The sequence below is a fragment of the Pygoscelis adeliae genome, unplaced genomic scaffold (assembly GCF_000699105.1).
Source record: "Pygoscelis adeliae isolate BGI_AS28 unplaced genomic scaffold, ASM69910v1 Scaffold386, whole genome shotgun sequence".
NCBI classification, from domain to species: Eukaryota; Metazoa; Chordata; class Aves; order Sphenisciformes; family Spheniscidae; genus Pygoscelis; species Pygoscelis adeliae.
Genome location: NW_008824940.1, coordinates 2,216,304 through 2,230,428, shown reverse-complemented (window position 1 = coordinate 2,230,428; position 14,125 = coordinate 2,216,304). Strand labels below are relative to the sequence as shown.

The window sequence follows — 14,125 nt, the reverse complement described above, 5'->3', positions numbered from 1 at the left end:
AAATTTCCACCTTTTAACTTGTCTACACAGCTGAATTAACTACAGCTGATAAATAGCATGTTACTTTAAGTATACACAGTAAACTATGTATGTAAAGTACCGAATGCAGTCCTAGTGCCCTTTAAAATAATTTGAAAATTGGAAATGGTGCAGGAAAGTGTCACAGAAATAATTTCAGAGATAGAAAGAATGGCCTACATCAAAAGACTCAGAGATTTAAATCTCTTTAGTATGTCAGAAAACACAGCCAAACCAGCCCCAACATTTAGTTTCCTCAATTGTGGCGCACGAGTACTTATCCAGGAAGAAATCACAGCATATTAGAAGGGTCTTTAAAGTAAAGGGCAAAGACATAACAAGAACAAGTAGGTGGACGATGAACCCAGAGAAGTCATATTAGAAATAAGGCACTGATTTTAACAATGAGAATCATTAACCGCCAGAACAAACTCCTCAGTGAAGAAATGGATTTCCCATCTTTGACATTTCAAATTGGGACTGCATACTCTTCTGGGAGATACACATTAGTGAGGTATGCTACTGGGCCTGGACCCCAGAGAACGGATGACATTTAATGGCAACTAACATACAGAAAATCGTATTGGGCGATTTAACAGTCCTTTTTCAGTCTTAAGTTGTACAAAAACAAAAAAGAAATTATTCCATTGCCTTGATGAAAAACCTAAAGGAAAGCCACAGTTCTAAGGGCTCTGGATGACAAACAGGAGCCGCTTTTCTTGGAGTAACTGTAATGTAGCAACACTTAGCTGTCTGCTATAGTTATCTTTGGCTTCTAATTCTGGCTTTAAATGCTATGCTATCAGCTGGTGATTCAGCTGCTACTACATGCCAAGCTGACATTTTTTTCCAAGCAAATGTGAAACACATAATTGGGGTAGGAATCACTGGAGTCATCCTCCTTATTGATGAGTATCTTCACTCTGATAAGTGGTTTCACCAATTCCTCAATTTCTACACAAAACCACCTCAAGCTTGAAATGCTACCTGGTTCTAAATAGAAATGCATGCAGTGCTTAAATGCTGTAATAAAGTGCAATTGTTGAGTAAGAGAATGGGCTTAGAAGAAAGATTTATAGGCAGAGAGGATGGTGGAAGTTTTCCTAATTTAGATTTTTGGAACTTACATCCAGATCCATGAAACACATTCAGGTGCACAACACCACAGATTTAATGTGAAAATTACCATGCTACAGGAAAAATCTCTGGTTTAATATAATTATTAGATTTATAACACATATTTTAAATATACTGGATTGCTAAGGATTCCTGTTTTGGTCACGTCCCTGTATTTGGTACCACTGCGTACCAGCAATAAGGCAGTCTTGTATTAGTCACTTAAAGCACCAAGGAGAAAGCCAGAGAGTAAAGACTACTGACAGCTTTACAGATTCGGTGAACTCATGAGACTGACTTAACGCAGACAAAACACCTACCAAATTATTTACTAAATGATTTTTACTTAATGTGTTAGAAGAGTTGGAGGAAAGCATGCACCCCAAGTATCTTGCTTGTACTCTGAAAGCGTGAATGGGGCTGAGAATCTTCCGAGCCTTTCCCCAAAGGAGCTACTGTGCATCCACATCCGCAAACATACCCCAAACCACAGCCCCAGTACAAATTACCAACCCAGTGGCTATGTTGCCTGCTGAGGAACCAGTGTCAGATCAGAAGGAAGTCCCCATGTGCTTACTCTACACTGTCCTTGAAAATTTTTCAATGTCTGGCTATGGTTTTTTTTGTTCCGAAGTCTATTCCAAAATGGAGACGCTGTGTTTTTAAAGGTGAACTTAATCTTCAGAATAAAGCTTGGGACAATTTTTGCCAGACTTTTAGACAGAGATTCACTCATGTGTAAATACTTTTCTTTGGCCCAGTGGACCTGGACAAGAAAACTGCTCCCTACAGCAGATGAGCAGAGAGGAGAAAAGTGAAATTCTGCACCATCATTTCCTCTTTATGACTATAGTGACCAGACAGAGGAGAAAAATAAGGGGCTGAGACCTCTGCTCATTTTCAATTGTTGCTTACCCAAAAGCCAGTGGTTTTACACCGACTGGTTTATGTCATTAACTCCTATGACTCATATTGCAGTACAGTTGTCTGAAAAAGCATTGACCTTGAAAAGCAACTGCTTCAAAACACAGGCTCATTATGTGAAGAGAGTGAACATATATAGCATTATAGCAGGAAGCTTCAACACCAGGATTTTGTACTGAGTAAAAATAGAGCAGAACATTTTCATCGATGAGATGAAACACTGGGATATTTTAGGCATCCCAAAAGATGATTTTCAGACAATGGACAGTACAGGAAAAAATTAGGGTTATCAGAAAAAAAATCTGTATGTTATAGTCACTCAACACTAAACTCTTATGATGTAACTGCAAGTATCTTGGTATTCTGCATAAAGCTTCAGCTCTTGAAAGCAAACAGTTATACCAGAATCTGTTACGCAGTGTCTTTTACTAGCAAGTAAGACTAGCCCTAGAGAAGAGCCCCCACTCAGAGGGATCACCCTCAGGCAGAAACAAAAGGCAAAACGTGCTTGTTCTTTGTTATTTTATCTTTGTGTGCTTTTTGCATGCTTAGGACATATAGATCACATCGGTTATTCTGGTCTGAGACATTTGGAAAGGGCATAGGTATAAACAGAAATTCTGTGATTATCACTAGCATTTATTGCCCCTGGGCAGGAAAGGTATCCAACTTCATGCAGGTACAATGAGGTGTGTCAGCAAACATGCATGGGGCAAGGAAGCTGATGTGCTTTAAATATTAACTAAAAAGAATAAATATGAAGCATGCCGCATTCATGCTGCCATAGATAGATTCGTATTGCAGGCAGCTCGTTTTGGAAGGCAATTCCTCATGCTTCTTTCAGTTATTCTTTAGCAACCCTAATCTCAGCAGGCAGCCTGGCTTGGAAATCCTCTTTAACTGCAAGTACGCTACTCCCTTTACTGAACTGCTCACAATTACACGAGTAAGGACTTCGGTCTAATGGAGGAGTTACTGAAATGTCTGAAGTTTTCTTAGGAAGATAAATGAACAAACACTAATTCTCCAAGTTAGCTTTTGGTTTTGCTTAAAACCCTTGGCAGCTATAGAGTTACCATAAACGAAGGCAAGAAAGTATCAGAAACTGGTGAAGCACCTCAAATAGATGGTTTACTTAAGGTAAAAATCTCAATCACACAAGCCCATAGTAAGACTTCTTGGTCTAAAAGCCTGGCATTGAAAGCTTAAAAATCAGAGGTCAAATCTGAACTTTGCTTGGAGCTGCGATTTTTTTTTCACGTGGAAAAGAAGGATTTATTAACTGGAATAAACCCCAGATCTACTATCTTATATACAGAATACCACCCAGAAGCCACTAAAGCTACTAGATCACCTGAAGAAGTTATGGCATCACTTAAAAAAGTATACATATATATGTATATGTACACACATACGTTTTACACACACCCCCACCCCCCCGCCGGTATCATTCAACATTAGTAACCATAAAAATTTGGAAGTGGTTGGTTTCATAAACTTATAAAGCATATACTTCAGTAGGCTTATTTTTTGGACAGAATATTGATGACTGCAAATTCTGGAAAGCTTCCTTGCAGTAACATTAGACCGCATCATCTAATTTTTAGTACAAAAGGAAAACACTGATGAGTGGGGAAGGGTCAGGGAAGAGGCACTGGTTACTAGAAGAGACTGGTAGGGAGGCTCAGATGTTGCCAAACAGATGGATAAAGCAAACATTGGATGACAATGCATATGCAAGAGTCTTGTGCAGGAAGCATCAGAGGGAAAGCTATACCATTAGGAAGGTAAACATCTTCAAGCTATGCAGAGCAGATTCCTAAAGCCTCAACCAGGGTAACACACACAGGCGAGTTTTAAGCTTGCAAGTTGCAAGTTTGTAATTTCCTGGTATTTTTTACAAATTCAAGAATTCTGTATATGAACTGGAAAGTATTTACAATGCAGCAACAGTTGTACTACAGACACAGCTGAACAAGCTTTAAACTAGCTTGCTCAGGTATTGGTAACCTTCTAGTTTCAGGAACATTAAGTGTGACTACACTGTTACAGCGATATTATAGCCAGTCATGTCATGTTTACAAAATACTGTATTATTTTGGAGTTTTGAAAATTAATGGTAGATAGATAATTGTAAGTCTTTGATACTCCTAAGAGTAGGATGTTCTTTTTTTTGTTCTTTTCTTGAATGACAGTTTGTATGTGTTTATATATATTATATACATATAAAAATAATAATATTATATATTTCCTCTTTTTGTTTTTTTTGCAGGAAGGTATGACACATACTAGAGAAGATATGACAAGCTGTTTGTCATAGAATGAATACATTTAAATGGACATAGAAGGTCTAAGCAACAAAGCTTTCCAGAAGCTCCCAGATATCTTGTAAGCAATCAATGTAAACACTTCCAATATGATGTGAGATAAAGTACTGCATGTTGGAGTTTATTCCAAGGAGATATTTAGAACTATAACAACAGTAAAGATAACTTAGGCCAACATTTTGGCATACTGGCAGAACAAGGTTAAGCATCTTGCCTATACCTACTGATTTTGTCCAGCTTAAGACAAAGCTCGTACAAGTGAAAGAGAATAAAACATCTACTCTTGTATCAAAAAGGAAAAATTGAGCAAGTTCAAGATCACTTACAGGAAATTAAACTCCGGCAAAGAAAATATTTTCTAGAAGAATGAAAAATTTGCCTTTTTTCAAGTCAAGTTGTCTAAAGCTCAGAAACGATCTAGTAATTGAAGAGTAAAACCTGATGACAAAAGTCGAGTTTATAACATCTTTATTTTTAAAGAGGCAGGACAGTGGGGACAGAGTGAAGAAATGCACACAAAGACAAGGGAACATCTGTGACATTTCAGTCTAGCAAACATTCACAAAATCTTTGACAGAAGAAAGGCAACACAGAGCAATAGTATGAGAGAAGCAGTATTTTACAGTAGTGGCAAGTCCAGGTGGAATACATGTCACTCATAATTTGAGATGAATTGTCATGTACCAGTTACGTAGGTCAAACATCAAATATTTACTTCATCATAAAATTGATGTAAGCAGAATCACATTCCATTAGAGCTTTCAACATTTTCATAAGCGTTCACACAACTTCTATACAGAAAATTAAGTAGAGGAACATAGACTCTACATCACTCAGGAATCTGATTAAGCTGCATTTATGGCACAGAACAATTTTGCAACAACATTAGACCATTGCCAGGACAACTTGCACAGAGTTAACAGGTAGAGCTGGGCAGGAAACATTTCAGGAAAATAGGGAGAGGAAAAGCAAAGAGAAATGCATGCCAAAATAGCAGTAACTTGGTGTTGCAGGTACTGCCATTCCTCCCATTTCACAAGAAGAAATGCTTATTCTTCTGTGGGTTCTTCTCTCAAAGGAGCTGTTCCACTTTGTGAAAATATTTGAGTACATTAATTGGAGCAAGGACTTAAATCTAACTGTCTCAAAGTTAATGAAGGGCTTTATTCGCTAGGCCATATTCAGCATCTCTGTGGTCCTTTCACTATTTCAACAAGATGAAACAGCTTCAAGAGAATATATTGAAGAAAACAGAGAATGTGCTTCAGAATAACCTCTAACTTCTGGTTCAGGGCATTCACTTGTTAGATCTAAGATCTTGGTTCAAGCCTCTGGTTTAAATAACGAAGAACAAAGGCCCTGCACTTGAGTTCCTCACATTCCAAAAAATAATGCTGACCCCAGAATATTTGGTTTTTTTAAGTGTATCTCTGGTTTTGACTGACAGTTCCATCCTGGAGCTGAAGAATCTTCCCAATAAAAGGTTAGTGGATATCAGTCTGTTCCTCTGAAAAGTTTTGGTTTTGATAATTTGGCATTGTAAGCAAAAAAACACTTAGTCAAAAAATTCCCAACCAGCTCTAACAACATAAGCTATTATTTCAGTTCAGAGTTAAAATAACATTACATGTTTCTTTGCAGTGACCACATAATAAAAGGTAATATATTGCCGAATGATATATAAAGCAAAACAAGATTCCAGTTGGCTTATGTTATATGCAAGATAGAAAGATTCAGATATGAAGGACAACAAAATATGTAAAAGGGTTCAACAGTAGGAATAAATATCTTCTTTAGCCACATAAGTCACAACATAAGTACCACCTTTTTACATAAATGACCAGATTCCTCAGCTAACTTCTACAAAATGGATGTAGGTGGAGCTACTGAAGGACAGGAAGCAGACTCTAGTGAATCAGACCAGGTGACAAGGGTTCTGGAGTAAACATCATCTATTACTGAACATGGGTATACAACCTGAACACAAGCTGAAATACCAGTTGTTTCCCTCCGCCACCCCCTTTCTTTTTTAAGTAGATAATTCACAGGATGTTCATGTGAAAACACATTAAGTCAACAAACCACCGAAACAGTTCTTTAGATAGCATGATTTTATCGCACTTTCAGAGAGCAGTGTTTCAGATCGTGGTACGAAGCATAGTTGAACCATGTGAAAGCATACAGTCCATTCCTCCCACCAATCCTTTGAAGCTCCATTTGCTTATTTTTATTCAGTGTGCTTTATTGTGATTGAACAAAGTGGAAGATTAAGAGTATTTTAGAGCTAAACAGCTCTCGGAGCAACAAAATTAAGATATTTCCCTTTAAGTCCTGCAAAGCTATGCATATGCTGTCATTCTATTAGAACAATTAACTATAATTATGCTATGTTATATAATAGAGCCATGTGATGCTTTTAATCTTTTAAAATCAATATACACCATTAAGATGTTGCTTAGTCCATTTTCCCATAGAACGTACTCATTTCCTTCTGTGGTGCGTAAGCAAAAAGAGCAGCAGTCCCCATTGTAGGGTGAATATTATATTCTTCATTAACACAGTCCTATTTTAGATATGGAAACATGCATTTTGATATTTTTTCCATTTGTCTGACAATTCATGCTTCTGGAATCCACAGATGAAGCTATGGCCTTGCTATCCATACTATATGCACACAAGCACTTTGTATTATCTTTAACCGAAGACTGATAGTGGAAAAACAAGATCAGGAAAGACTGAACAAAAGTATATAATCTTTAACGCACTCAGTGTGATGGTGTAATGAAGTATTTCTTGTTGCTCAACGGGGGACAGCAAACATGCAATGCTATGTCAGTATAGTCAGAGGAAGTAACTAAGCATGTATAGACAATTGCAAATTTTGAAAAAACGTGTTTTTTTTTTCCCCCCCCTCCTGTTAAAAATCCCTTTTTTTCCTGCCATTCTCTACACATCTGTGTAAATAACAACTCACCAGGTGTCAAAGGTGGTTTGTCTCTTTGAGTGGTTTGCCACCGTGCTGCTGTCTGCTGGTAACACAGAGGCTCTGTTTGACACATTGTTTTCTACGTACGTACTCTCTGGACGCGGAGATGGAACTGGACAGAGAAATAGCAAACAAGGTATACTGAGCTCTGCCAAAAATCACATCTTTCAGTTGTCTTCTTCCTCTCTACCTCTTTTACAGAAACAAGACAGTGAAGACACAGTTGTACTGCATGTATGACTGAAAAAAAGCATACTTTTTTTACAGTTTGGAAAGCTATTGTTTTGTGATACTTGCAAGGTAATATTAGTTGTAAAATGAGACCACCATCAGAACTTGGGTAAGTTGTTATTAGATTTGAGAACATTTCTATCTGTAGGGAGCCACAAGTGTGATCGATATTTAAAATCAGGAAATAGAATAAAAGGTTGGAATACTGTTATTAAAGACACAAAATACTACAGTTCACACTTTGTCGTCACTTAGACCTCAAAAAAAATAGTACCCATCCTGAAAAAAATTACTTTGGATTTTAATATAACTAAGAGTAAGAGACTACTCACTAAAAATGAAAGGATCAAAATCAGATACTATATATTTTTCAAACAGACATACCGTGGTTTTGAAAATAGGTTATTAGAACTACGAATATCACCAGAAATACCTGCGCTGGATTAAAAATTTATCAGGCACTAGTTGCAGCATTACTGCAGCATCACTCTATACTATTATCAAAATTGAATCCGTAAGTTTTTGTTCAAGCTGTAGTAGAAAAGTGCATGCTAATAATCTTTGTATTAAGTCAGTACTCAGAATTGCACAAATATGAATTTACTTTTTCTTTCATCTTAACTTTTTCTTTCAATAGGTTTTGCATATACTATTATCTACATATTATTTAAATATAGTATCATTTTTCCAATGCAATAATTAAGTCTGTGATCTAAAATATATTCGTTGCATAGATATAATTAGAGAGGAAGAAACCTCTAGCTTATAATAAGGAATTGAATGCAACCCCAGACCTAGTTTCCTTAGCACATGACTTATGGAAAATCATTCTTCCTTGGAACTTCTGTTTCACTATGTATAAAAAAAGAAGTATAATCCATGTCCAATTTTAGGAGTGTTTTAAGGATTAATAAAAGCAATTCAGGATTGCGGATTCTTAAGGATTCTCTGTTGCATGGGCTACAAAACCTTACACTCAAAAGCATTGCTCAAAACAGGACAAGCTTTAATATTGTTCACAGGTTTTAAAATTGCAATGGGACACTTGCAGGGATTGGCAGATTTTAACATGTCTAGATCAGGTCATCAGCCTGAAGAGGATCAGAGGGAGATTTGTGACTCTACTTAAGGTTATTAGGTGACTCATAATCGAATTTTAGCTGATTGGGACTTCTTAAGGTTCAAGGGAGCCCCACAAGCCTCCTAACACTTGTAGGACAGTAATTAGCTTCTTATCATCCTTGTCTTTTTCAAAAGGATTACCCAGGTTTAGCCATGAGGCAGCTGCTCAGAAATCACCATCTTTTGTGTACTGTAACTGAACAATATCTATCCGTGTGTATACACACACACATATATATGCACATACACAGTCCTGTGTTATTATTTATTCCGAACTGGGATTATGTAAGTGTGCTTTTGCTTGTAGGAAACCCTGATCTTTAGTAAGTCTGAACAAAAGAAATGAATATAGGTTTCGAGCAATGAAAAACTAGCATTACAGTTCCAGGCACCATAGTATCTGAAATAGATCAGTAGGTATGTCATTGTGTTATAACTACAAAGGTGTTTAGATATAACGTTAGTAAGAATTTAAAATATGAATTAAAAACATTAATGAACTGTTTACTCTGGTAATATTAACTTATTTTGTTCAACTCCCCCTGATAAATTATCTTGTGCTTTACAAGGTACTGCACTGAATATACTTTTCAATCAAAATGAGTTATCATCTGCAAACAGATCATATGATACTAATACAGTTACTGCATACAACCTAGCAGGTCAAACCAGTCTCTGAAAGTGGGGTAACAATTCTTTGTCCAGTAAACTTCTTTAGTTGTTCATGTTAGTTCTCTGTATACATTTTCCACTACTTAATTTATATTCCATGTCAAAATTCTTGTTTAATTTTGAAAGATCCGCCATGAAATTACCTCTGTAAAAGCTGCCAACTCTTCTTGGAACAGGGTCATTATACAGAATTCTATTTTCCTTAGTAGATGCTCCATCTTCTGTGTGTGGATCATGATATGCTCCACCCTAAACAAAAGAGCAATCAACTATTTAAAATGAAAGACTATAAACTGATTTGCAGTTTTTAACCAACATACATAAGCAAGAAACCCCGAACTTAGCCACGTACAATTTTCCTCTCATGTTATTAATAACTGCCAATGTCAAATCACAGACTATGTAATCAATAATTATTTGGTTTTGCTGCTTGCTTGCTTTTTCCAAAATGGCATTAACAAAATTTTGCGTCTTAGTTGTAATTTTAAAGACGTGAGCATGATTCAGACTCTCAGATTTTTGCTGTGAATGAAATGCAGTTGTAACATCTCTGGAGGAATCTTTTACTGGACACCTTGTTAAATTAATTTCTGATGGAATCTGGTCACTCTGCTACTGGCAAATTTCAAAAAGCAAACAGGAAATGCATATAATTTATGATAATTGCAACACCAAAGCACTATCTCTTATCAGCTGTTATACAGTAGTACCTACAGGCACCAACACTCACAAAATTCACTGTACGCAAAATAAGAGGTAGTCCCTGAACTAAGAAATCTATAGGCTAAATAATTAAGTCAGACAGGATAGCAAAAAGAATATCAATACCTCTAATTTATTTTCCTGAATACAGTACTTCCTGGAAGGTACTTTGAGCAAAAGCTTAAGTACGCCCTTACAAACATCCATATGCATGGAATTCGCCACCAAATATGACTTAACTCCACCCTTAAATGAACCAGATGCTGCAATTTTTCCCACAGTATGGACCGACCAGATAAAATTCAATACTCTCTACAAGACCCCACAGGAAACTGTACTGAAACCCCCATATGAATTTAAATCTAAATGTCCAAGAAGAACAAAGGTTAAAAAAAACAAAACCACAAAAAACCCAACCAGAATTAAAAACTGGGATTTCAATTCACTGTACGAGTGGTTTGCAAAATCTATTTTGCCTTTTATTAATGAAGATCTGGCCTCACTGCCACAGATAAAACAACCCTTGAAACTGTGCCAAGATGAGAAATGGAGCTAAAACAATGCTTTAAATCACAGTCTGATTTTTCTAAAATTTACAAGAGGCTGAAGCATTTGATTAAATTAATACTTGTGTAAGATACCACTTCTTTGTCAGCAGTTAAGTTACAAATGTGAGACAGTAATAGCAACTTGTACTTGATTTTCTTCTGCTTGCCCCCTTTTGTGTATGTTTAATTTAAAATAAAAAAGAACCCTTAAAACAAAAGTGTTGTACTGAAGCTTGAAAAGCCCCCAAACTAACATTGAATGCAAGTCTTTTTTTCTTTTCTTTTTTTTTAAGTAAGATTTAAAGCCTGGCAAACAAAGAATGTTTTTCTTTAAAAAGACCTGGTAGAGCTAAAGAGAAAATCAATGAGAAACTAGAAACAGGGAAGTGAGGAAACTTCACAAAATATGAGCAGAGAGAGAAGCAGTAGAACTGAATGAAAAAAAATAATCGGAAAACAATAAAGAATCTTTGAGAAAACTTATGTTATCCCTGATTTTTTTAGTTCAGTAATCCTGAAGGAAGTTAAATTTTCGGATTTCTAATGCAGAATGTGTGTGTGTGTGTGTAAGGATAGGAAGGAGCCAAAGAATGACTTTTTTGTGAAAACGCCTTTATGAGGCATAAGAAAGAAGACTGACAATTTAATTCTGATTTGTTATTGAAAGTAGTATAAACAAACAAAAACAGCTTTGTGAATTTACAGACTTGCCATCCATTTCAGAAGAGTATTTTTCCTTTCAGACTTCTGATGGTTGAAATACAGATTTAAAAGCATTAATTGAAGGCTTAAGTTTTAAAAACACTGACCATAAGAGATAAAGGCAAGTTCTTTACAAATGCTTAGGCATTCCAAAGTAAACCAAAATTAACAAAACCATAAGCATTAAGATACACATCAATTTTTCTAATTAAAATAAAAATTTGTCAACCAATTGTCAAAAGACAAAGAAAGATCTAATAAAAACAATCTGCCTCTACATAATATGAAATAAAATTAAAATTACTTATCAAATTAATATCTGTTAGATATTGCAGAAAAAATCCTAATGCTCTGAAGAATACAAGACAGCATGAGCTTTTATTATCAAAACCTCAAATGTTGGTATTATTGCCCTTCTACAGTAACATCCTGAAGAATAAGTAACATTTAACTTGACTGAAATGAGAGAGAGAGAGAGAGAGAGAGAAATGACTACACAAAGGAAAAAAACGCTTGGTTTTGAAATGGAGCTGCTGTAATCCCTTCTAAGTAGCTTTTTTTTTTAAATTACATTGTATTTCTCCTATTTTGATGAGATCTTTTCTCATGTGTGAATATACATAATCCTGAATGGAGGAGATGTGGTAAGTATGAAAAAACGTATTATGCCTTTTTTCCCCTACTGGACTGAAGAGGCAACCACTACCTGAAAACTTTTTTATGGTACTTGTAGACCACTATCAAGTCAGCTACATGTATTTCTTACATAACCTACGTAGGAAGAGTTTTTTAGTCTCTCACAGTAAAGCATAATTTTTAGACCTTATGTAACATTTGTAGCTCTTTGACTTCCTTCAATTTGCCAACAAATCTGAACTAGATGTTCTCTCCTTAGAAGTCACTTTATCACAGATGTACGTACAGAGAAACAAACACTCATTTTTGTACTCTCTGCACCATTTTGCTCCAGTTTGGATCAATGGCATAGCAATTTAAAGATTTGGGGTCAAATGCAGTCATCTTTACACATCTGACATGTAAAACATCAGATAATTCAGAAGTGTTGTGTAAGGAATGTAAATCAAGACAAGAACTAGCCCTTCCTCTGCTCATTAAATAAGGCTTGCAGTAAAACACAAGGTATCTAGTGACAGTAATCAGAAGTCCATTTACCAGTGGCTTCTCCAACATAAAATCTCTAGACTACCCCAGTTATTTATTATACTAATCAAGATAAATACTGCAAGTTTTGATATTCCTCTAGTAAATTATGGCATTTCAGCAATAATGTCCTGCTATAAGCGAGTGAAAAGCTCACTTCAAAAATCAACATTAGCATTCACAACAGAAAGACATACAAGAAAAGCTAAATAAAAACACAAATGAGAAGGTTAATTAAGCAAAACAATATGATAAAAATTACATCAGACAATGTAACCAAAGACCAGGAACTACTAAAGAAATTTTAACTTCAGAGACAATTTTTTCTGTTCTCGCATTTCAGTACTTTAAGAGAACGGTAATCATACTCCATTTTTAAAAATTATCTTTCAAATAGCCTCTCATTTTGCACTTGAAATATTTAGCCCTTCTGAAAAAAAACCCAACATCCCTTGCCTTACAACAAGACAAATAAATAAATAATTATGCAAACAAACAGAAGAGAGAAAGCAGGACGCTGTCCCCACATGAAGTAGAGGAAGGTAAGCCTTCCATATTAGGCAGTATTTTGAACTAACCCTATTAGTATCTTCTGTACAGTCTTCTCGTGACGAGCCAACAGATCTTGTGAGTGACTTATGCTGCACCTGTGGAGATAACAGTTGCAGGCTGTTTGCTCTGGCTGCCATCCCTTGCCCTATGCTTAAGCCACCCTCTGAGCCCTTTGACCTCACTCTGTCCCGGCTCACATACATAGAGTGTCTATGAGGGCGCTGCTGTGAAGAAAAAGGACTGGTATAACCTAGACCATAGGAAAAAGATTCATGTGGAGCAGATAGAGAGTGGGAATGGCTTCCATCCACGTGATCTGGCAGTTTTAACTCCTCCATTGTTTTGGAGTGTCTTGTTGATGGTCTTCGGGTATCCAGGGTACCCTCGCTGCGGTTATTCCTCCCGGACGGACTGAGCAAAGTTCTGCTATCACTGTGTCGGGGAGCAGTTGGACTGGTAGGAGAGTTCAAGTCCATACAGCTGGATGGAAAATACCTACTGCTGTTTGGTTCTGCAGCTTGGGCCCTGGCCTCAGAAAGGTTGCCCACGGATTTCGAGTCTGTCAGAACCCCATGGCTCTTTGACTTTGTCCGATACGAAGGACTCTTAGAAGACTGTGGGATAGTATCAATATAGCTGTGGCGACTGTGCTTATCGCCGGGTTGCAGCGTCCCGGTTTTGCTCTGAGAAGTTTCCATAAATGAGTGCCGGTTCTGCTGAGATCTGGTGTTAGACTTCAGGTACTTTGTGCCTGGACCATCAGAACTTTTTGGGTCCACATTAAAATCAAATTCTGTTTTTGACTTTGTTTCCTTTGGGCTGAGAAGATGTGGCATGTTATTATTGGCTAGATCCTTGTTGCCAGATCCAGGTGTGTTGCTTGATTTTTTTGTATGCATTGGACTATGTGCAGCTCCAGGAAGGTTTCCATTTAAAAAGCTTTCATTTGCTGGAAGACCCTCTTCTCTTGGCCCGCCAACCCCTAGTGTCTGTATATCCTTGCTGTTTGATCTGTGGTGTGACTGCAAAGCAGAACTTTTGCTGGCTTGATTTCTACATTAAAA

The 14,125-nt window shown here is 36.6% G+C and overlaps 1 protein-coding gene across 1 annotated transcript in view; it reads right to left on the bottom strand.

The window, feature by feature from the left end:
• CDKL5 (cyclin-dependent kinase-like 5) overlaps positions 1-14,125 on the bottom strand; it is an 84,776-nt gene that overhangs the window by 8,168 nt on the left and 62,483 nt on the right. Inside the window, exons 11-14 of the mRNA XM_009325480.1 lie at positions 13,157-14,114; positions 9,889-10,008; positions 9,540-9,645; positions 7,360-7,483 (exon numbers count right to left, since the gene is read on the bottom strand). Of these exons, the coding sequence (XP_009323755.1) occupies positions 7,360-7,483; positions 9,540-9,645; positions 9,889-10,008; positions 13,157-14,114 (1,308 nt within the window). The remainder of the gene's footprint in view (positions 1-7,359; positions 7,484-9,539; positions 9,646-9,888; positions 10,009-13,156; positions 14,115-14,125) is intronic.